The sequence below is a fragment of the Theropithecus gelada genome, chromosome 1, assembly GCF_003255815.1.
Source record: "Theropithecus gelada isolate Dixy chromosome 1, Tgel_1.0, whole genome shotgun sequence".
Taxonomy (NCBI): domain Eukaryota; kingdom Metazoa; phylum Chordata; class Mammalia; order Primates; family Cercopithecidae; genus Theropithecus; species Theropithecus gelada.
Genome location: NC_037668.1, coordinates 2,462,735 through 2,485,342, shown reverse-complemented (window position 1 = coordinate 2,485,342; position 22,608 = coordinate 2,462,735). Strand labels below are relative to the sequence as shown.

The following is a 22,608-nucleotide window of genomic DNA, read 5'->3' as shown; positions in this document are numbered from 1 at the left end:
AACAGGCTGCTGAAGTCTACACGTTCTCCAAGGGCAAGGGCCTATTGTAGACCCACTAAGCCCTTCATAAAAACTTAACAGAATTCTGAAGAGTTGGTACCCAGGAAAGGTGCTATGGTAATTTAAGGATGATGCCAGAACCTGCACCCAGGACACCCAGTCCTCAGACTGGCTCTGTTTCTCCCTGGACAAGTGGCCTTAGGCAGCCACGTCCTTGCACTATGCCTCGATTTCCCTAAATGACTTGTAAGGGCACTTTCAGCTCTGCCATTGTGACTCTATAATCTGCCTCTCCAGGGAGTCATGACAGGACAGACCCCTCCTCCCGTCCCACATTTCCCCCATGTCCCCCTTACTTCTTGGTTCCATAAATCCAGGCCACAGCGATGTTCTCAAGGATGACGATGAGAGTGAGTGGCAGGGTGGCCGAGTAGTCATCGAACATGGTGACAAAGTAGTTTCCGGAGCGCTGGACGAACAACAGCCCCACGAAGAATGCAAAGACACAGCAGCCCACTACAGAGAGCCGGGAGGCCGGTGTGGGGGCAAAGGTGCAGGGTGGGTGGGGCCCTGGGGGTCTTGGGGCACCCAGGCCCCTCCCATCACATCCCTCCCCCACGCATGCCTGCAGCCCTCCTGCCAGCAGGCCCAGTCCTGCACGAGGGATCCAGATGCTCAGGTTCTGAGCCCCGCTCTACTAGTCGGGGAGCAACTGAGGAAGGTGTTGTGTCTAACTTTCATCCCATGCCTCTGCCCCAGCACAGTGCCTGGCCCGTGGCAGGTGATCTACTTAATTGCTGCATTTAACTTAAATGATTCATCTGATTGTTCCCAGTCTTTTTCTCCACCTCGGTTTCCCCATTTGAGAACAGAAAGATACCCGCTCTAGGGATGCAGGTGAGAGGTATCCCTGTATGGGCCCTAGATCAACTCAGCAGACCCCGAAGGGAACTGTGGACACAACCCGGGACCAGAGTGACAAAGATGGAATAGGGCGCAAGGCCAGTGAGCACCCCTGCCCAAGACGACTCAGCACCCCTGCCTGAGATGACTCAGCAGACCCTTGGGGAGAGGGGTAAGTGAACCAACAAAGGGGCCTAGGTGCAGGCCTCCCAGCTCATGTTTGCTCCACATTTCCAAGTAGCTTTCTCTTCCTGGCTTGAGTGCTCGTCACTGAGTGGCACTGCCAGGCTCCAGCTGTGTCCCAGTGCGGGGTGGAGCCTTCTGGGTGTGGGGTCATGAAGGACCCAGTCAGAAGCCAGAATGGGATTGCTGTCCACAAGGGCAGCCTGCAGAGCCCGGGCGTGGGGGCAGGGAGGAGTTACCTGTGAACATCTCCTTGGGCACCTTGAAGGTGTCGATGATGGGTGTGGTGATGCCCGCCATGGTCCCGATCATGCTGCCCAGGCCCAGGTTGATGAGCATCAGGAAGAACATGACGGACCAGAACGGGGAGGCGGGGAAGTGCGTCATGGCCTCAGTGAAGGCGATGAAGGCCAGGCCTGTGCCCTGCACGGACTGAAGGCGGGGTGGAAAGCAGGACCTGTGAGGTCACCCCTCCCCGGGGAGACCGCTGCTGCCTTTCCTCTGCCCTTCGAACTTTTGGAATAACTATTCCCTCTTTCACAGGGGTTCCCACCTCCACCTAAATCCTGTTGATTTTGGCCAGTGGGTCTCGAACTTTAGCAGGCATTGGAATCCCCTAGAGGTAGCTCAAAAACACCAACTTGAGAGTTCACCTATGGGGCCTAGAATCTACAGGTTGTACCAGGAGCTTAGGTGATTCAGATGAAGATGCTCATGTTTAGAAATACATCAGCTCAGGACCTTCCTCCTCTAAGATGTCTTTCCTGATTGCTCCAGCCACACTGTGGCCGTTCCCAGCTCAGAACTTCGGAACTGCAGATCTTCATGCAGTGGTCTCAGCCTTGGCTCTCAATGGAGGCACGCTGGAGCCTTTAAAAACACCGACACCTGGGTTTCACCCCAGGGACAATGACTAGACTGGTCTGGGGTGAAGGTGCGTGTCGGAGTTGTTTTTTTTTTTTTTTTTTAAAGCAAAAACAAATAAAACCCAGGAACTCTAATGGGTAGCCAAGGTAGAGAATCACCGCTTTAATGACTGGGCCATGCTTGTGGCTCAGGTGACACACACTGCCCCCTGTCACTTATACATTGCCCTGTAATATTCAGTGATTATAAGGGAACATTTCTTCCCCACTAAGTGAGTGTATAATTCTTGTCATTTGAATGCTATCGGAGTTGTATTTTATGAAAACACTGCTATAAATTTAGTTTTATTCAGAGAACCAGGCCATGCCCATGAAAACTGGGCAGGGTTTTAGAGAACGTGAAAAGGGGAGGTCCTTTATGCTGCCAGTCACCTGGGGAAGAAACCAGGGCAGGGGACCCGAGATTGGGCTCTCTTGCTCTTGATCCCCGGGGAAGGGGTCAGGGTGCAGGATGCAGCTCCCATAGCATTAGGACGGTGCCAGTCCAATGGAGCTGACTTTTAACATGGAGCCCAGGGAAAGCACCCTCTTCCCCGGTCCCATGAAGGACAGGGTTGACCCAGGCTGACAGGAGCTGGCTCTGCCCCATGTGAGCCTTGGCTCCAGCCTGGTTCCGAAGACGCTGTGGGTATGTCCCTTTCCTGTTACCCCTTCTAACAGAACAGTCATTTTGAAAGTGTCCAGCTATGTAAGTATAAATAGAAGCAAGGTGTCCTAACTTGGGCCTGAGCATTAAGGAGGAGTCAGCACCCCCAGCACCACCCTAAAGTCTAAGTATCATCGTGGCAGTGAGATTGGAATGGGGACAGCGGGGTGAGGGCTAGAAGCATGAAGGGGTGGTTCTGAGCATGGGCTCTGGACCCAACTAACTGGATTTGAACCCTGCCTCTCTCACTTACTAGTTGTGAGACCTTGATCAAGCCCCCCACCTCATAGGCTACTCATCTGTAAGGTAGGGAACAATATGAATACTCAATTCATAGAGCTGCCTTGAGCATCAAAGGAGATAGATAGCAACGGACAAACACTAACTTCAACACTTCTTTGATGCATACCAAGTCAAGGCACTGTTCTGAGTGCATTACCTATGGCAGTGATGGTGCACGAGAAGCCCACTCAGTAAATGGAAACATCGTCCCATACACTTAACTGTGACTTCTGAGAGGTGTGTGTCTGCCCTACTCCTTGTCTAGGCTCAAGCCTACCTCTGGGCAGGGACTTTGGCCAATACCTTTCTTCCCTTTCACTCCCTCTGGACACATAGCAGATCCTTGCTTACTAAGTAAACTAATGACTACCTGTCAGCATCCTGAGGCCTGAGCCCAAGCTCCAGCCAGCGACAGCTGCTCTCTGGGTTCCTGCCTGTCCTCGGAAGGGCAGCCTATCCCCGCACCTTGTCCAGCTCGTCCTCCAGAAGGCAGGGGTCAAGGCCCAGGGCTGAGAACTGGTCTTCCTTCACGGTCATGATGACATTGTACATCTCCATGTAGTCCTTTGTGGTCAGGTGGGAGAAGTTGACGTGGGGTGGGATGAGGTCCCGGCTCAGGACATTGGAGTTGAGGTACCCTAGGATTTTCTCAGCATTCCTGCAGCACAAAACCGAGGGAGCCAGGTAAGAAGGAAGGGATGGGCAATGGGTGAGATCCTGGAGGCTCCTCCCAGGCACCCAGGTGGGACCCTCATGGGCCACCGACAGAGGCATTTCTGAGCTTGTCCTTGTGGCCCAGAGCTGGTGGGGACAGAACGCTCCTCTGAGCTCCATTCCTCAGCCTGAGTGGAGGGGACCTCTCTCCCCATGCACACACCCGCCCCCTACTCCCAAGTAAGGTAGACAGGGAGGAGGAGGGACAGGAGGAGAGATGCCACCTACTCGACCACACACTTCTCATTCATGATGTTGGCCTTGAAGCCCAGCACAGCAAACACCACGAGGGTGGCCAACACTGACGTGAAGAAGTTGATGAAGGACACCAGGGCGGCATCGAAGTGGCAGTTGTTGTCCTGCTTGTTGTAGCTGGAGAAGGCAATTACACCACCAAAGCCCAGGCCCAAGGCAAAGAAGACCTGGGTGGCTGCCTCCCGCCACACCTGGGGGTCCAGCATCTTGTCCAGCTGTGGCAGAGGACCAAGGCAGGAGGAAGAAAAGAGACACAGAGAAGATGGTTTTATTCATGTGCACACCCCCTTTCTCACATGCACACCCCCTTTCTCAGCCTCAACAGGGTTCAGAGGCAGCAGCCCATAGTGGTAAGAAGCTGTGTGAACTTGGGCAATTTCCCTAACTCCTCTGAGCCTCAGTTTCCCCAATATACAGATCACAAGAGTATCAACTTCAGAGGATGATTGTGAAGCCCTGGTAAGACAACATACATGCCGAGTGCTTCCATAGTAATTTAACTGCTACCATGGCTTACCATGCAGCCATCATACTAAGGAACATCATCAAGGCCATCACATACGGTCATGTAGTGCACAGCTCTAGAGAGTGCCATTCACTTAGACTACGCTGTGACCGATGCCTCCTAGAGTCCTGCAGTGAACAGCTTGCACAGCAGCACAAGGAAACTGAGGATACCAGAATGTCCATGATGCCTTCTCCACCTCAAACTCCTCTACCTCATGGAAGGAAAAAACAAACCACCTGCTTCTCCCCACCACCACCCAAGCGGAAGCACAGAGCCTAGACAATTCCTGGAGAAAGGGCCCCCGCCTAAGCCTCCATCTGCCCTCACACCTGACGGGAGCCTGAACTGCAACAGCATTTGGATGGCATGCAGCAATTTCCAACCCATTTTCCTTTTACTGTTTGTTCCTTGGGGCAGGGACCAAGCCTTGGACCCAGCATGGAGCTTTAGAGTCTCAGACAGATCCAGATCCAAATCCTGACTCCCATGTTTAAATGGCTATGAAGCCTTCAGTAAGTGGCAGTGACTGTGTTATGAGCCTCAGTTTACTCATCTGAAAAAAGGGAATAGTAATAGAGGCTCTGAGTGAATGTGAGGATCAAATGTATAGCAACAAGTAATGCCTGTACATAGTGGCACTCAATCCTAACAGAATGATGCTGGCCTAGTCAGGACAGGGTGTTTTGTGTTTTGTGGGGGTGCAGGAAGCAAGGATTGCTATTCACATTTTTAAAGGGTAAACTGAGACCCCAAAGATGAAATTGCTTGCTCAAGGTAATGGAGCTGGTTAGTCGGGGCAGAGTGGTTACTAAAATATAGATATTCTGGGCCAGGCCCCCACCCCCAACCCCAGCACCAACTCCTGACTCAGTTTGCCTATCACTTATACTCTTTAAAGCATTTTCCCCTGCAACCTGTGCTGCTGAGGTGAACCTAAGTGACCTCACTCCAGACAGACTAAGGAGGTAAGGAGCCAATTAGAGAGTTCACTTCCCTGTGGTGACAAGCCCTGTGTGGGTCCTGGCACCCCCCTTCTGAGTACCTGTGGGTAAGTCCACATCTGAACAGTGAGGTGTTGGACTTTAGGGTCCATCTGGACTTTAGCCGTCTTTAATATCACAGCCCTAAATAACATCCAGGACACAAGGCCCACCTGCCACCATCTCTGAGCACCTGCTGTGGGCCAGGCCTGGTGCCAGGCAATGCAGAGACCATGGGGAACAGAGGCAAGCAGGGTCTCTGAGTTTACACTCTAGTTGGAGAGAGACACATTGGTCAAATGATCCCACGAACAAATGCTAAATTGCAAATGTGACAAGGGCTGTGAAGGCTGGGCACCCAGTGCTCCGAGAGCCCATAAGAAGGGGATTTGGACAAGTTGGGAGGCCAGGCAAGGCTTCCCAGAGGAAGAGGTCCTCAAGCTGACATTTGAAAGCTGATGAAAGCGAGGCCATGAGGGGAGGGTAGAGCATTTGGGAAGAAGCGTAGAAAGAGGTCCTGAGATGGGACAGAGGATGGTGTGTAAAAGAGAATGGAAGGTGCCAGGGTGGCTGAAGCAGTGAGGGCGAGGTGGGGGTGGCACAGGTGGGGCTGGGAGAGGAGAGAAGTTAGATCAAAGGCCTGTACAGATCTTGTCTTTACCCTAAGAAAGCATGTAACCCGAGAAGCCACCAAGGGATTTAAAGAAGTGGCGACACAATCATGTGCATTTCCAAAAGAAATAAGTGGATGCAGCAGACCTTCGAGGAAGCAGCTTCTGGGGTCCAGGCTGGAGGGGACAGTGGCTTTGCTAAGGGGCCGAGTGGTGCCAATGGAGAGATCTTCGCAGGACAAACCAAGGAGACCTTCGGGATGGACTGGAGATGGGAGATGCTGGAGAGGGAGAGGCTGAGATGAGGGCCATGTCTCCGGCCTGCATACCTGAGCAGGTGGAGACGGGGACAGTGGGAGAGGAACAGGTTGATGGTGTTGGGCAGGGAGGATCAAGACATTAGTTGTAGAAAGGTTGAGCTGAATGTGTCTTTAAGACATCTAAAACGAAATGCCAAGTGGTCCGCTGGACAGATGAACCTGGAGTCAGAGAGAGGCAAGCTGGAGATAGACTTTCTGAGTAGCAGGTGTGCCGGCAGGAGCTGAGGCTGTGGCTATATAGTTACAGAGGGATAAGAAGCAAGAGCCTGCTCCTGTCTCCAACACTGAATGCAGGGAAGAGAGTCTCCTGAAAGGGAGTCAGAGAAGAAGTAGCAGAGGCAAGAAGAAAACCCAGAGCACGGAGGAGGAAGGGTCAGCGCTGCCAGTGACAGACCCTGAGGGAGTCGGCACAGGAGGCTGCAGGGGCTTCCTTGGAGTTGCTCCCTGGTGAGAAGCCAGGGGAAGTGAAGAAAGGAGAGAGGTAGAGGGGAGGAAATGGAGGCAATGTGGATAAGCAGGTCCTCGGAGAAGCAAGCCTCGAATCAGGAGCAGAAGAGCAGTATCAGAAGAAGGCTACGAAATCCACGAAGGGTTGTGTTTTCGTATGTTTTGATTTTGTTTTTGTTTTTGCTTTCAATGGAGTGTCTTGAAAAGCTGGAGGGTAGGGATGCTGGGCGGGGTGGGGTTGGGGGAAGCTGTCCTCTATAGGACCACCCTTGGGCTACTCATTTGAGAGAGGAGGGAGGGAGGACAGGATGGGGCAGCTGCAGGCAGGTTTTATGGTCGGTTTCTGTCTCTGTCGTCTGAGGGAGTTTCTTGGCAGCTTCTGTTTTCCCTGTAAAGCAGGAGGCAAAATCATCTGCTAGGGATGAGTATGCCGGAAGGAAGGTCAGAGGGTGTGGAGGATTGGAAGGGTTTAAAATAGCCACAGCAGAGCATGCGAGAGCCATGCGAGAGCAGGTGACCAGAGAAACAGGGCAGGGCTGTCCTGTACTGCTGGGGGCCCACCCCCTTGCATAGGCGGATGTCTGGTTTTTAAAGTAAGATGAAATGTTACCTTCTTTACAAAAGTAATACAGGCCCACGGTTCCTTATCTAAAAGCCCTGGGGGCTGACTGGTTTTGGAATGCAAGCTTTTGTTTCTAATTTAATTTTAGAGAGGTAATGTGATGCATATGCTACGTAATTACATAACACCCCCAGCGGGGTCTGGGGCAGCACCCTGTCATCAAACACATTAGTATTTCTGCAGCAAAATATGCATATTCACACCAAGTGAATCCATAAAGACTATAAATAGCCTCACATTTGTGCAGGTCACTTTGCTTCCAAGTGAGTTCTAGAGGATCAAAACCAAACCAAACCAACTTTTGTTTTTCAGGGCTCTTTGGATTTTGGTATTGTGGATAAGGAAATGGGGGCCTGCACTGTGCCTAGTAGAAATTTGGAGAATAGAAAAGGAGAAGAAAATAATCATAGTTCCACTGGGAAAGGACTTGTGTTAATTCCCATCGCTTGGGTGAGTTTTTGAAAAATAATTTTTCAGGCATACTCCAGAAATGGGCATAAGGGTGACTTATGCCTGGAAGGCATGCTGGCTGGCCTTCTCTGGTATTCACAAATGTCAATCACAGCAGCCCTACTGCAATCTGCTGGAGCCTGGGCGCTTCTCCTAGGCTAGAAACCAGGATCTCGTGGCGCTTCTCCTAGGCTAGAAACCAGGATCTCGTGGCTCTGAGCAGTTTGGTGAGTTCTAACTAGGAAGAATTATGAAATTTTCTAAGAGAAGGTATGTTGAGATGATTAAATCAAGTTTAGCCGAAAGCTGCCTCCTTACATATTTTAAGTTTGGCCTAAAGGTTTCTCTGTACATCATAAACTATAACAAGTGGAGGTGTAAACAGACTGTAGCCTACTCTTGTGCCAATCACTGAGTTCTGGCCAATCAAACGTGGCCGACTGTTCGAACCAACTTCAAATAAGGCAAACGCCGAGTCACTTTCCTTTTTCTGTCCTTAAGGCTTCTTCCACCACATGACTGCACTGGAGTTTCTGAGCCTACTCTGGCTCAGAAGGCTGCCTGATTCACGAATCGTTCATTGTTCAATTAAACTTTTAAATTTAATCCAGCTGAAGTGTGTGTGTGTGTGTGTGTGTGTGTGTGTGTGTGTGTGTGTGTGTGTGTTTTAACAAGATGAACACAGCTCTGGTCATGTCGCTTGCATGCTGAAAAATCTTTGATGGTTCCCCACTGTCTTCTAGAAAATCTTTTTCCATTCCTTTATATTCTGAACATTCTAAATGCAGGTGACTTACTCCTCTTCAAAAGCACCGTAGTCTTTCACACCTCTGGCCTTTGCCTAGGCTGTAATTGTTTCCTGAAATTCCTTTCCTCCTACTCAGTTTCTGGTAAATTCCTACATATTTCTCAAAACCCAGCATGAATATCATCTCTTCTTTAAAGCTTTTCCTGATTGCCTCTGGTCCTTGAGCTCACAGCTCTTGTCAATACCCGCATCACAGTTTTATGTGTCTAGTCTTCGTTTCAACACTTTGTGCTTAGGGGTGGTGCCCATCTCCTCTCCTGTTTGTATGAATAGTGCCTGGCACGTGGCAGAGAAGGAAAGAGTCAGGAGCACGAGAGAGAGAGACTGGACAAAAGCTGACCTTTTTCTATGAGTTGTGAGCTGAGCAGGAGGGACCAGACAAGGGGCTGCAAAGTCGTACCAGCCTTTTGGGCTAAGACGCTGTTTTCTAGAACAAGAGGATGATCTTAGGACTTCAAACTTCTACTTTCTAAAACATGGCTTTTTTTTTTTTTTTTTTTTTTTTTTGAGACGGAGTCTTGCTCTGTGCCCCAGGCTGGAGTGCAGTAGCGCGATCTCGGCTCACTGCAAGCTCCGCCCCCCTGGGTTCACACCATTCTCCTGCCTCAGCCTCCAGAGTAGCTGGGACTACAGGCGCCCACCACCTCGCCCAGCTAATTTTCTTGTATTTTTAGTAGAGACGGGGTTTCACCGTGTTAGCCAGGATGGTCTCGATCTCCTGACCTCATGATCCGCCCGTCTCGGCCTCCCAAAGTGCTGGGATTACAGGCTTGAGCCACCGCGCTCGGCCAAAACATGGCTATTTTAACACTGGCTTCATTTTATTATCCTTTCCTCTTCTCTTTCTTTCTTTTTTCTGGGTTTTTTTTTTTTTTGTTTTTTTTTTTTTGGTAATTATTTCCTTTTTCATCTACGTCAATCATTTTTACAAAAAGGTCCAGACTACCTGTGAAACTCAAATTCATACCATCATTAGGATTTCCATCACTCCCTAAACCTATAAGGTTTAGGATAAATGAAGATGTGAATCAATTCCTCAGCCTAGTCACAGTTCAGGGCCAAATTTCATAAATGGAGGCAGCCACTCCTGGGAGGATACCACAGTGCCAAACTGCAGATCAGAGCCGGCCCTATATAGCTTGGAGAATTCTTGGAGGATGGAATATTCAACAACTTTGGATAGAACAAAAATTTGTTTGTTTGTTAAGACTGCTCTTTTTCCACTAAAAAATTATGGAATATTTATTATAAAATGTACAAAAGTAGAGAAGATAGTGTAATGAATACCCATCACCCACATACGCATCACCCAGCAAACTGATGGAACCAAATCTGACATTGATAGGGTCCAGGAAAGCATCTAAGGGTGAACTTGACCTTTGAGGAGAAAAGTGCCTGGTGCAGGTGGTCCTCCCTTCCAGCCTGCAGCTTGGAGGGGTACTCTTGCTGATGGAGATGACCGCAGATGCCCAGCGCTAATCGGGGGGTAAATTGAGCCTGGCACCTTCAGTACATAATGAATTTAAGGGGCTCTTTCCAGGATTCCTGGGGTGATGGTGCATGATCTCTAACAAGCAACAACAGAGGATGAACCCTTGGCCAGACTCAGAAAACCCCGCCCCCCTTCCAGGCATCAGGATGTGACTGCAAGAGGAGGATGGGCAATGGGCTTTTCCCTCAGAAAAGAGGGCTCACCCCCTCCTTGGGGTGTCTGCTCTAAAACAGAGGAACAGCTTCCTGCCACTTCTTCAGCATGATGGCTGAACTACTTCCTCACGCAGGGAAACAAAGTGTATCAAGGCGTTTGACTCACGGGCATGATGATGTTTTTGAATCCACAAGCAGCTGCTGAGCCCTAGCCTGAGCGCATGTGTGACAGGAGCACACGCCCTTGCTTCTCAGCACTGCTGTGCACCTGCTGGTGTGCAGCCAGCCAGGGCCACGAGGCACCAGATGGCACTGGAGCACCAGGCTCCTGCTGCCCAAGAACAGTGTCACCTTCATAAGAGACGAGGATAATAATAGCTAACATTTACCACATGCTCTCCACTTGCCAGGAGCAGTCCTAAGCACTTTCCCGACAACCCTGTTGGGGAGGTGCCACTGTCCACCCCATCTTGCCATTGCGGAAACTGAGGCCCTGAGGGCAAAGGAACTTGCCCAACAACTGCTGAGTGATGAGCTAGAGTCTGAACCAGATTGTCTGGCTCCAGAGCCCATGCTCTGGTCATGAGGCTGGGCCTCCTTCATCATCCTGCTGAGAAGCCCTCTCTCTAACTGTGAGAGTCAAGAAGCTCCACCCCTAACCTCCACCCCTGGGCCTTTAGAACTTGCAGAGATCCCACTTATCTTCTCTAGGAGTTGATGCACACCCCAGATCCCTCGGTCTCCTTTTCCTCATCCCTGTATCCTGTAACACCTGGTTCTTCTCCTCCAGATGTACACATGATGTCAGTTTCCTGTGTACCCCCCTGTGATATTTTATGCATATACCAGCAGTATACACTCACACATACATTACATGCACATGTGTTCCTTTTTTTCCCTGCTGTCCACACCAGGGTTGTCATGGAGCTCTCCACACTCCCGGGGCCACTGTCCTTGCTCCCAGCCTCGGCACTTCCTCAACATGCTAAGTTGGGAACCCACAGAGTCCCAGAGCTCCTGGCACACTGCCCCTTCTGCTCTTGTCCACTCACAGCCTCCTCCCTACAGTTATCCACCCTTTCTGTGCTTCAGTTTTCCCATCTGCACAGTGGTGATGAGATCACCGACCTCTCCAGGGTTGTTAGGAGGTTTAAATGGGTTAATATGTGCAAAGTGCACACAAAAGTGCCTGGCACAAAGTAAGCACCATCCATTGTAAAACACAGGCTTGTGGGCCGCGTGCAGTGGCTCACACCTGTAATCCCAGCACTTTGGGAGGCCGAGGCGGGCGGATCACAAGGTCAGAAGATTGAGACCATCCTGGCTAACACAGTGAAACCCCTATTAAAAATACAAAAAATTAGCCAGGCATTGTGGCACGCGCCTATAGTCCCAGCTACTCAGGAGGCTGAGGCAGGAGAATCATTTGAACCCAGGAGGCAGAGGTTGCAGGGAGCCAAGATCGCGCCACTGCACTCCAGCCTGGGGAACAGAGCAAGACTCCATCTAAAAACAAAAACAACAACAAAAAAACAGGCTTGTATAATTACCTCACTGATGGTTGGAAACAGCGTGCTTTCAGAGATGTTCAAATGTGAAAAACTGTCCTTCTTGGAGTTGCAGAAGTGTTGGCGATCTCCATGCTGGAGAGTCCACTGCACACTCCTGACCCCTAGCCTCCAGGGGGCCCTTCGTGCTGCCGCTGCCCACACATTTCCCCCATCTCTTACACAGTTACTTCACACTCACTCCTCCTTAGCCCTCCAAGTCCTCCTCCTCCCTTCCTGCTCTCAAATGATCACCTTGTCCCCTACCTCACGGCGAAAAAATGACACAATCGGCAGAAAGTTCCTCCCCACACCATCTTACCTGCCAGCGTCCATGCGCCACGGCCTGGCCTTTCCTTCCTGCTACTATGGGGACTATGTGTGGTCCTAGTTGAGACCAACTCCTCCAGCTGAGCACTGCAGTCTCTCCCTCCTGCTTATTTCTCCTCTCCTATAACATAAACTTCCTCCTCTTTTTTGAATTTTTTAAGTGCACAATTCAATCGTTTTTAGCATATCACACTGTTGTGTAACTTTTACCACACTCAATTTCTAAAACCTCTTCATCACCCCCGAAACAAAACTCAAACACGTAGAGTCATTCCGCATGCCTCCCCCAACCTCCCCACAAGCCCAATACTAACCACTAATCCACCTTCTTTCTCTACGGATTCACCTATTCTGGACATTTCATATCATTGGAATCATACCATGTGTGGTCTTTTGTGTTTGGCTTCTTTCATTTAGCTTAAAGTTTTCAGGAGTTGCATGTTGCAATGTGTATCACTGCCTCATTCCTTTTTATGGCTGGATAATATCCCATTGTATGCATATACCACATTTTAAAAATTCATTCATCATTTGACGGACATTGGGTTGTTTCTACGTTTTGGCTATAATGCACAATGCTGCTATGAACATTTGTGTACAAGTTTTTGTGTGAACATGCTTTCAGTTCCCTTGGATACGTACCTAGGAGTGGAATTGCTGGGTCATATGCTAACCCTGTTTAACCTTTTGCGGAACTGCCAGGCTTTGTTTTCCAAAGCCATTATACCATTTCATATTCCCACCAGTGGTGTATGATGGATTATTTTTATCATATAAATTGTGAAATAACACCCTTGACCCCATGGCCCTCTCCAATTACCATCCCATTTCTCATTTCTCTGCTCCTCTAAAGCAAAACTCCTGAGAATAACTGGTATCTATTACTTGTCTCCAATTCCCCACCTCCCATTTTCCCTTCAATTCCCCACCTCCCATTTTCCCTTCAACCCATTATTATTAGATTTGTCCTCAGCACTACTCCACCAAAGTAGCTCTTGTTGAGGTCACCAGTGACCCCTCTGTTGCCAAGTGCCTTGGTCAATTCTCAGACCTCATCGCCTGACCTCTCAGCAGCTTTGGACACGGCTGATGGCTCCTTCTTTCTTAAAACATTTTCTTCACTCTGCGTCTAGAATGTCTGTCTGTCTGTCAGCCTGCCTGTCTCTCTCTCTGCTCCTATTCTTTGATCCCCCCACCAACCCCCCCCACAGCTATTCCTCCCTCAACCTCTAAACACCAAGGCCCCAGTGCTCAGCTCTCTTCTCTGTCTTTGTTCATTCTCTAGGTGTTTGGAAACCAATCTATGGCTTTAAATTCTCTCTGTTATCCCAGACTCCCAAATGTAGACCTCCACACCTGACCTCTAGATCCATACATCCAACTGCCTCCTCAGCATCTCCATGTGGATATCTGTTAGATATTTTAAGCCTGCCCTGTCCGAAAGAGTACTCTAGATGTTCCCCACCGAATCCATTCCCTCCACTGTCTTCCCCATTTCCATAAATGTCAATGCCATCCTTCCAACTGCTCACATAAAGGGCCACAGTCATCCTTGACTCCTCTCTTCCTCTTACACCTCACAACCAATCCAACAGCAAATCCTGTTGACTCTGCTTCTGAAACGTATCTTCCATTAAACCAACTCTCATCACTCCCATTGCCATCACCTGGGCTCACACCCCAGTCATCTCTCACCCGGAGGACCTCCTAGCAGGTCTCCCTGTCCTGTCCTTATTCCCTCAGATTTTCTATAGAAGCCATTTAAGAGGCTTAGAATGATCATCCTAAGACAGAAGTCAGATCATGCTGCTCCTCTGCTCAGAACTCTCAATGGCTCCCTTTTCACCAGAGTAAATGTCAAACTTCTTACCTTAACCACAGCACCCTCATGATCTGGCTGTACATTACCACTGACCATATGTCCTACCTCTTTCCCCTCCTGTCCAGCCACACTGGCCTCCTTGAATATGCCAGCCACAGCCAGTCTCAAGCCCTTTTCACTCATTGTTCTCTCTGTTCGGGATGGAATGCATTACTTCCAAATATCCACATAGCCTGCTCCCTGACCTCCTTCAGGTCTTCATTCACACGTCACTGCTCAGTGAGGCATTCCTTGACCGTACTGTCCATAAGTGCAACTCTTCTCCCCGAATGCCCTAAATCTTCTTTCTCTGCTTTATTTTTCCCCTTGGCATCAACAGTTAATGACAATTCTTTATCTTATATTATCTGATAACATCTGTCTCCCTCCACCGGAACGTAAGCTCCACGAGGACCAGGAAGTCTGTCTGCTTTGTTCACTGCTGGATCCCAGGACTCGGAACAGTGCATGTAACAGGCATTCAATAAACCTTTGTTGAATGAATAGGTGAATGGTGGTTATTTGGGTTGTTTTCAATCTTTTTCCACTAAAACAAATGCTGTAATGAGCAATGTTGGTCATTACATTACATTGTACACTAATCATTTTGCTTATGTATAAGTACATCTGTAGGACAAATATGTAGAAGTTAAATTGGGCTGAAGGACATGAACAGTTGTAATTTTGATAAACATTCTCTGAACATTTTGATGGTTAAAAATCCTACCATAGTCTACCACTTTATATTGAACAAATCACATGATTAATTTAATTGCATGGTACCCCATGCTGACCTGGGTTTTTACCTACACGGAAAGAAAGCAATCAGGAGAAAAGCTGCCCAAGGAATTCAAGAAGTTCATTAGCCGTCACCACGAGTTACTGTCCTATCAATGATGCTAGTGGGTCATCATGGCAGCCTGGCCACATTGCATTCATCATACCCAGTAACTGCTTGAAGACATGGACTGCAAAGTCCAAATCTGATAGCCTGAATAATTTCCGATGTTGGAAGGCTCTATGGAAGGGAAGACCTTCCAGGTCATTGAGCATAATCTATGGAGAGCCAATGCTTCTCCCACAGGGATTCTGTGATGCCCTGGCCAAAAACTCTTGGACTCTGCCAGAGGTACCAGACAGCATGACCCTTGGGGATGTCATTTACATTATAGTCTATATGAATGGAGCAGTGCACAGCATGGGCAGCTAGGGCATTGACCTGGTACTTTATAGCACCATTCTAGGGCAAGAACTCGAAATGGCTCCTAAGACCCCTCATATCTCCCCAGTTCTGTGCTGAAACAGTCACAGCTCTGCAACAGTAGTTTGCCATATATAGACTGTCAGGCATTTGTTTCTGAGAGTTGGCCCATCCTTCTGCAGATGACTTGGAGGGATTTGTAAATAGGAACCTCACCCCAGCCATCACCATTGGCCTCACTTGCTTGACTCCCTGAGGGGGCTTGGCTGGAGCCCCCCAGAGCTTCCTTCTCAGCCAGCTCAGCTCAATCATGGGGTATGAGATGGGGAAAGGCAGATTAGCAGTAGTGTGCTGGGGTTTTTGTTCCTGCAAAACCTCTCCTGCCCATCTCCCAAAATGTGGGTTTGTTTTTAGCCATTCCCAGGAATATAAGAAGGAATGGTTTTAGATGAAATTGTAAAGTAGGGGACATTTTTATTTAACCCTCCACTCTTGCCACCTGGCTCTCAGCCACCAATTTCCATGAACCCAGTTTATCAGCTGAAAAGCATGGGATGTGGAGTCTGTGGACATTAGTTCAGGTTTTCCCCTGCTTCTTGCCAGCTGTGTAGCTTCAGGAGAGTCACTTTATTTTTATGTTGATTTTTAATGAATTAATTACTTTTTGGAGATGGGGTTTCACTACTGTTACTCAGGCTGGTATCTAACTCTTAGATTCAAAAGATCCTTCTACCTCAGCCTCCCAAGTAGCTGAAATTACAGGCACACACCACTGCGCCTGGCTCCTGGATTTGATTTTTTAAAGTCTCAAGAAGACCCTGGCCTCTGCAAATGCCAAAGTGGATTCACATGGTTTCCTGAACATCCAGGAAACCGTTTTAGAAAGAAGCACCCCAAGGTCAGACGCAGTGGCTCACGCCTGTAATCCCAGCACTTAGGGAGGCCAAGGCGGGCAGATCACCTGAGGTCAGGAGTTCGAGACCAGCCTGACCAACATGGAGAAACCCTGTCTCTACTAAAAATACAAAATTACTCGGGTGTGGTGGTGCATGACTGTAATCCCAGCTACTCGGGAGGCTGAGGCAGGAGAATAGCTTGAACCTGGGAGGCGGATGTTGCGGTGAGCCGAGATCGCACCATTGCACTCCAGACTAGGCAACAAGACCAAAACTCCGCCTCAAAAAAGAAAGGAAAGGAAATGGAAGGGGAGGGGAGGGGAAGGGAGGGAGAGGAGAGGAGAGGGGAGGGGAGGGGAGGGGAGGAGAGGAGAGGAGAGGAGAGGAGAGGAGAGGAGAGGAGAGGAGAAGGAAAGTATNGAGGAGAGGAGAGGAGAGGAGAGGAGAGGAGAGGAGAGGAGAGGAGAGGAGAGGAGAGGAGAGGAGAGGGAAAGGAAAGTATACATAAACCATTTTGCACCCATCTAATTGGCAAAAATTGAAGACTGCCAAATGTGGAACAACTGGGATTTTCATGTACAACTTGTGGGAGTGTTAGCAGATACAACCATTTGGGAGTGCAATTTAGTCAACATCGAATCAGACTGAAGATGTGCATACCCTTTGAGACAGCAATTCCACTCCTAAACATAGATACCCTAGAGAAACATGTATGCATGAAGACCTGCGTAGTGTTTATTGTAACATTATTAGCAATGGTGAAAACTGGAAACAACTTAAATGATCATTAACTAGAGAATGAATAAACAAATTTCAGTCTAGTCCTACAGCAAAATACTATGCATCCATGAAAACTGATGCACTAGAGCTATACACCAAAATTGGTAAAACTTAAAAAATCATGTGAAGCAAAAATAAAAGCAAGTTGCAGAATACATATAATATGATGCCATTTATGTAAAGGTTAAAAGTATGCAGAAATGCTAAACATTGTTTATGGATACACATATATGTATAACAAATTTCAAAGAATGTATGATCAAGACAAATCCCAAATTCAGGATAGTGGCTGCTATTATCTGAATGTTAGTATCCCTTCAAAATTCCCATGACAGAACCTAATACTCAGTGTGATAGTATTAAGAGGTGGGGGTCTTTGGGAGGTGATTAGGTCATGACAGTGGAGCCCTGACGGGATTAGTGCCCCTATAAAAAGAGGCTCAAGTGAGTTCCCCTGAACCTCTGCCATGTGAGGATGCAGTGAGAAAGCACCATCTTTGAAGCAGAGTCTTGATACTAGATACTGAAGCTGGGTGCCTTGATCTTGGACTTCCCAGCCTCCAGGACTGTGAGCAATAAATTTCAATGGTTTATAAATTATCCAGTCTAAAGAATTTTTGTTGTAGCAGCAGGAATGGAATAAGACAGTTGCTATCTTTGGGCAGGGAAGGGAATGGGATCAGGGAGGGCTATGCTGGCACTTTAATGGCATCTGTAATATTTTATTTCCTAAGAATTTTTATTATATTATTAGATATGTGTTTATACGCCTGAGATATTTCATAATTAAAGAGATAATTTAAAGTGTGTCTGAATCCAGTGGGGAGCAGTATTGTGTGTGTTGAGACCAGCAGCTGCTCCTATGAATCTGTTCCTCTTGCTCCTAGAGTTACATACAGGTGGCTCTTAACACCATTGAGGAGCCCATCTGGAGACCTTTGTGAAGTTCCACACTTAAGGAACAACACCAGAGCATATAATTTCCTCCTAAAGTTTAGTAAAGTAGAACTGGAAAACTGAAGTGAACATTTTAGACTGATCATGGTTCTAGAGATACAGTTGTAATTTGTTACAAACAGTTGGCTTTCTTTTCATGGCTATTTTCTCCCAAAGAAACCAGGTTATTTTTTTTTCTTTGTCAGATATCATGTGTTTACAACAACCCTACGGCCAGCCACATGGCTGAGGATTCACATTCATGCCTCAGGAGATTCATTAAGTGCTTCATAAAGTGGATCTTTGAAGTTGGTCATGTGTAAACCTCAGATAATATATCCAAGAACACTGAGGGACCATTTAGGCACTGTCTGGTGACTATGGAGTGGCATGTGCCCTAACCAGTGCTACACCCAAAACATCAGGAGCCTACGGGGATTTCCAACCCTATCAGATCTGGGTTCTTCTTCCTGTGTCATCCTGCACAAACTGTTTGTGTAAAGGGGTGTGTGTGTGTACACACATGTGCAAGGTGGCACCAATGAACACTGAAGAATTCAAGCTGGCCTGGCTGAGCTCTGACCCTGTGCCCATGGGCTATAATCTCACCAGGTCCCTGCTGGTTGCTACTGATCAGCTGGCATTCAGAGATGGACTCTCAGCCTGACCAGCTGGGGTTGCCAGTGTACATGGCAACTTGAAGGGAATGCCAATCTGCATTTGAAAATCTTTTATTCGTCCATGAACTGAGGCATGCCAGTTGTGCCCAGTGGTCTGAAGGGTCATAGACAGGCAAGGCCATGGGTGGAGACAGACCATCTTTAGGGAACCTGCATATACATCTTCAGGATGCCCGTGCCTCTGCTGCACCCTTCATGAAATGTGAACAGTGATCCTGCTCATCTTGCTCCCTGGGCTATCGAGGGAATTAAGAGGAAGTGTGAACGGCTTTGCTAAGGTTAAAATCACTACTCATGTAGTCTATTATCTTTAATAAAATAGCGACTTCTTTCCTTTGATTTGGATACAAGGGGAGATTCCCAGGAGCTTTCTTCTCTTAGGCATCTTCTTGGTTCCTGCTGCCACACAATGAAAGCCCCCATGAATGAATGAATGAATGAATGAATGAATGAATGAATGAAGCTCCCTGCTCTCATGCCCTAGCCAAACCTGACTTCCCACTGTTGCCTCAAGCATGTCCAGTGTTTTTCCACACCCCTGCTCATGCAGTTCCCTTTGATTATAATGTCCTTTGGCAGTTCACTGCAATCCTACCTGTTCCCTAAGGCTCTTTCAGTTGTTACCACCTTTCTGAAGCTTTTATAATTTCACCCAAATCGATGTGACATGCCTCTCTTTGGAAGAGGGCAGGGCCCATGCCCCCTTCCCTGTGCATCTCTCCAGGGCCTGGCACAATACTCAACATATAGCAGGTATTTGGAGTGCATTAAATTCCATGAAATTGCATGAAGCTGACCAGGCCCAGTAGACCTGTTGCTGTTCCCTGGCATGTGGGAGCCCCAAACCCTTACCTTGGGAGTGAACATGTGTAGGATGCCATCAACTGCCCCTCGCAGCAACAACCCCCGGACCAGGAAGCAGGCCAGCACCACATAGGGGAAGAGGGAGCTGAAATACATCACCTGCAGAGAGGATAGGCACCCCCCATCAGGCAGAGCCCTTCCTGCAGCTGGTACCCCCCATCCCTGCTCACATCTGGGGCACATGAGCTGCCCCTGATGGCAGCAGAAAGCAGAACCCTGGAACCCCTGGGCATAGGGCCAAGCCTGCCACACATCTGGCAGGGAGCCAAGGCAGAAGCAGGAACAGGACAAGCTGGAGTCTGCATGGCTGCTGTGCCTGGGGTTGGTTTTCTCCTTTCCAGAGCTGGCAGGGCTGAGCTAACAGCCTCCTCACCCCAGAGGGCTGCCAAGAGGGTGAGGGAGTCCTTTGCTGTCCCCTCCTGATTCTCCCATGTCTCACTCCCCCAGTGGGCCTCCTAAGGATCTCCCCTGTCCTTAGAGCTCCTTTCACGGAAGACCTGCAGGAGGTTATAGACACGGCTCCCAAGCAGAAGACATCTGAAGAAGTCCCTAGCCCCTTATGAGGATGAATCGTGTGCTCTTCTCTAGCACCGCATTTCTCGCACATGTCTATATCCCTGTGCGCGTGGTACACAGCCTCACACAAAACAGATGCTCACAAAATGTTTGCTGCACTGAAACAAAGGAAGAGGGCTGTTTGGGCAGGGTGGTGTAAAGGCTAAGAGAATGCATGTCTGGTGTTAGGCTGCCTGACTTGTAACCCTGGCTCTACCATTTACCAACATGTGACCTCAGGCATTTCATTTAACCTCCGTGAGCCTCCATCTCCTCATCTCTAAAATAGGTGGAATCATCCCTAACTCATAACGTTGCTGTGGACCAAATGCGTTCATGGGTGGCAGTACCTGAGAAGTGCCATGAAGCATCAGCTACTATCTCAGCCTCTGGAAAGGGAAGAGGTCAGTGGCTGGGGTCACTCTACCTTTCAAGAGCTTAGCTTCCTTGCTCATCAAATCCAGTAAAGAACCTGAAGCCTCAAACAGCCAGGGTTCTAGCTGCAGCTCTGAGACTGACTGGCTGCGTGATGTTAGCTGAGGTGCTTTCCCCTCTCTGGGCCTCACTTTCCTCATCTGTAAAATGAGTAGCCTGGGATACAGGATCTCTAATCCAGTCCTTTCCATCCCTGGCAGCACATGAATACTGATAGGTGACAAGTAAGAAAGGGCCCTTATTTAAAGGGGATCTGAAATGCTGGGAAGAGGTGTGGGGCTTGGCTGGTCTACCCCTCAGAGACTGCTATGGAGCTGCCCCCTGAAACCTCCAAGGCCCCCTTCACTTATAGCATCTACCTGCTCAAAGGGCCCTTTAGCTGTAGTCATGGCAAGCTGCTGGTTTTCACCAAAAACTGCTCAAAGCTGGTTCTTCCAGGGCTTTTGCTCTTGGGAACCTGAGGGTCTAGAATCTAGACAGAAGTCCCTGGGTCAATACTTCTAGTTTTCCTCTTCTCTAATGTTTGCATTAGAGCAGGCCTGAGTTATCTGAGCATGGAAGCGGCTGGGGTCCAGGGCAATGACTTTCTAGCTATTCCATTCCGGGTGGGCTGTCCATGGTGAGCAATACTATAGAAATGATACTTCCACGCCCTCCTCTGGGGGCCCGTGTCATCAACCAGAGCCATCCACAGCCCAAACTCCCCTGGAAGACCCTGTAAGGGGCAGCCTGAAATTCTTTGCCCTGTGCCCTCTATGCCTTTCTGCTGTTCCCCATTTGGGTCCTGGGTGCCCCCCAGCACTCACCTTCCCCGAGGACTGGATGCCCTTAACAACAGCCATCCCCACGATGCTCCAGGCCACGAGAAGGCACAGGGTCATCTTCCAGTTGAGGCCCCCACTCTCCGAGATGGAGTCAGAGATGTCCAAGGCCTCTCGGTACCAGAAGTAGGTAGTGGCTGAGCTCTTTTCACACTCTGCTTCCACCACTGAAATAGCAGCAAAGGTCACAGGGCCTCAGTGGCGGGGACTATGGGGTCACTTCCTCTGCTGGACCCCCACTCAGGGCAGTAGTGGGTGAGGGAGCAGCTGAGGGTGCACAGCTGGGAGGGGCTGTGCTCATTCTGGGTTAGCCAGGATCTGGCAGACCCTGAGGAATCCTAGGCTCCCAGTGGGGTCTGGGAGGCTTCAGGACACACCGGCCTGGCTGATTCCCACCCATGCCTCCCGCTGCCCACGTCTCTCCATGGAAGGGAGGAAACGTGAGGCTGAATTGGCCTAAAGTTCCTTGGGGAAGGTCCTGAGCTGGGAGCTAGAGACCTGGATTCTCATCCCAGATCATTGGTTAGATGAGTGGTGTGAACATGGGAAAGTCGCTTCTGGGCCTCGGTTTCCTTATCTGCGCAGTGGAATAACAGGGTGAGTGATAACAATTAAAGTCACACTTTCCAGAGTTTCACCTACACTCATTATTGTATTCAATCCTGTCAGAAATAGGCTGGAAAAGAGACCATTCCCACTGGGGAAGGGGAAATGAGGATCAGAGATGTTAAGTGACTTATCCAAGGTGACACAACAAGTCTGAAATTCCAAATGTGTGCGCTAAGCCTGTGAGACCCCTTCCTGGGACAGGGCTGGCTGGCATCCCCAGCTGGGCCCCATACTTGCCTGCCACGCTCCCATTCCTGACGACAGGACATTCACTCCAGGGCAGCGGGTACTGGAAGGACTTGAAGAAATAGAAGATGCTCCACCCGATGATCACGTTATAATACAGCCCCACAAAGAGACAGACCTGGGGACAAGCCCGCTGCGGGGTTACTGAGGCTGCAGGCAACTCCACCCTGCCCCCACGCCCAACCCGAGGCCCAGCACATGGGCAGCGACACAGAACACAGCAGCACAGCCTCAAGGGAGGCAAGGAGGGATGGGGTGTGGGCCGTGGAGGAGCTCCCCTCACGCTCCATTCATCTGGTATTCAGGGAATCCACAAAGGAATTTTTCAGATGTTAAAGTTCTCTCTTTTAAGCAACAAACTCAAAATGTTAATCCTTTCCAGTCTGAAATTCTTCTAAGATACCTGAAGTCCTTTCTCCTCCTCATTTCCTGATGACTCGGGATGGTAATGGCAGAGATGCCCTCCAGGATTGTGAAGGCACGCACAGCTTTGACCCCTACAGTAAACAGATCCAGATTGCTGTGCTTTTACAGACTCTCCGGGT

At 49.0% G+C, this 22,608-nt stretch overlaps 1 protein-coding gene across 1 annotated transcript in view; it reads right to left on the bottom strand.

The window, feature by feature from the left end:
- SLC6A17 (solute carrier family 6 member 17) overlaps positions 1-22,608 on the bottom strand; it is a 51,919-nt gene that overhangs the window by 6,080 nt on the left and 23,231 nt on the right. Inside the window, exons 4-10 of the mRNA XM_025392954.1 lie at positions 22,055-22,181; positions 21,194-21,375; positions 19,386-19,496; positions 3,883-4,124; positions 3,406-3,598; positions 1,326-1,518; positions 357-516 (exon numbers count right to left, since the gene is read on the bottom strand). Coding sequence (XP_025248739.1) covers positions 357-516; positions 1,326-1,518; positions 3,406-3,598; positions 3,883-4,124; positions 19,386-19,496; positions 21,194-21,375; positions 22,055-22,181 — 1,208 coding nt within the window. The remainder of the gene's footprint in view (positions 1-356; positions 517-1,325; positions 1,519-3,405; positions 3,599-3,882; positions 4,125-19,385; positions 19,497-21,193; positions 21,376-22,054; positions 22,182-22,608) is intronic.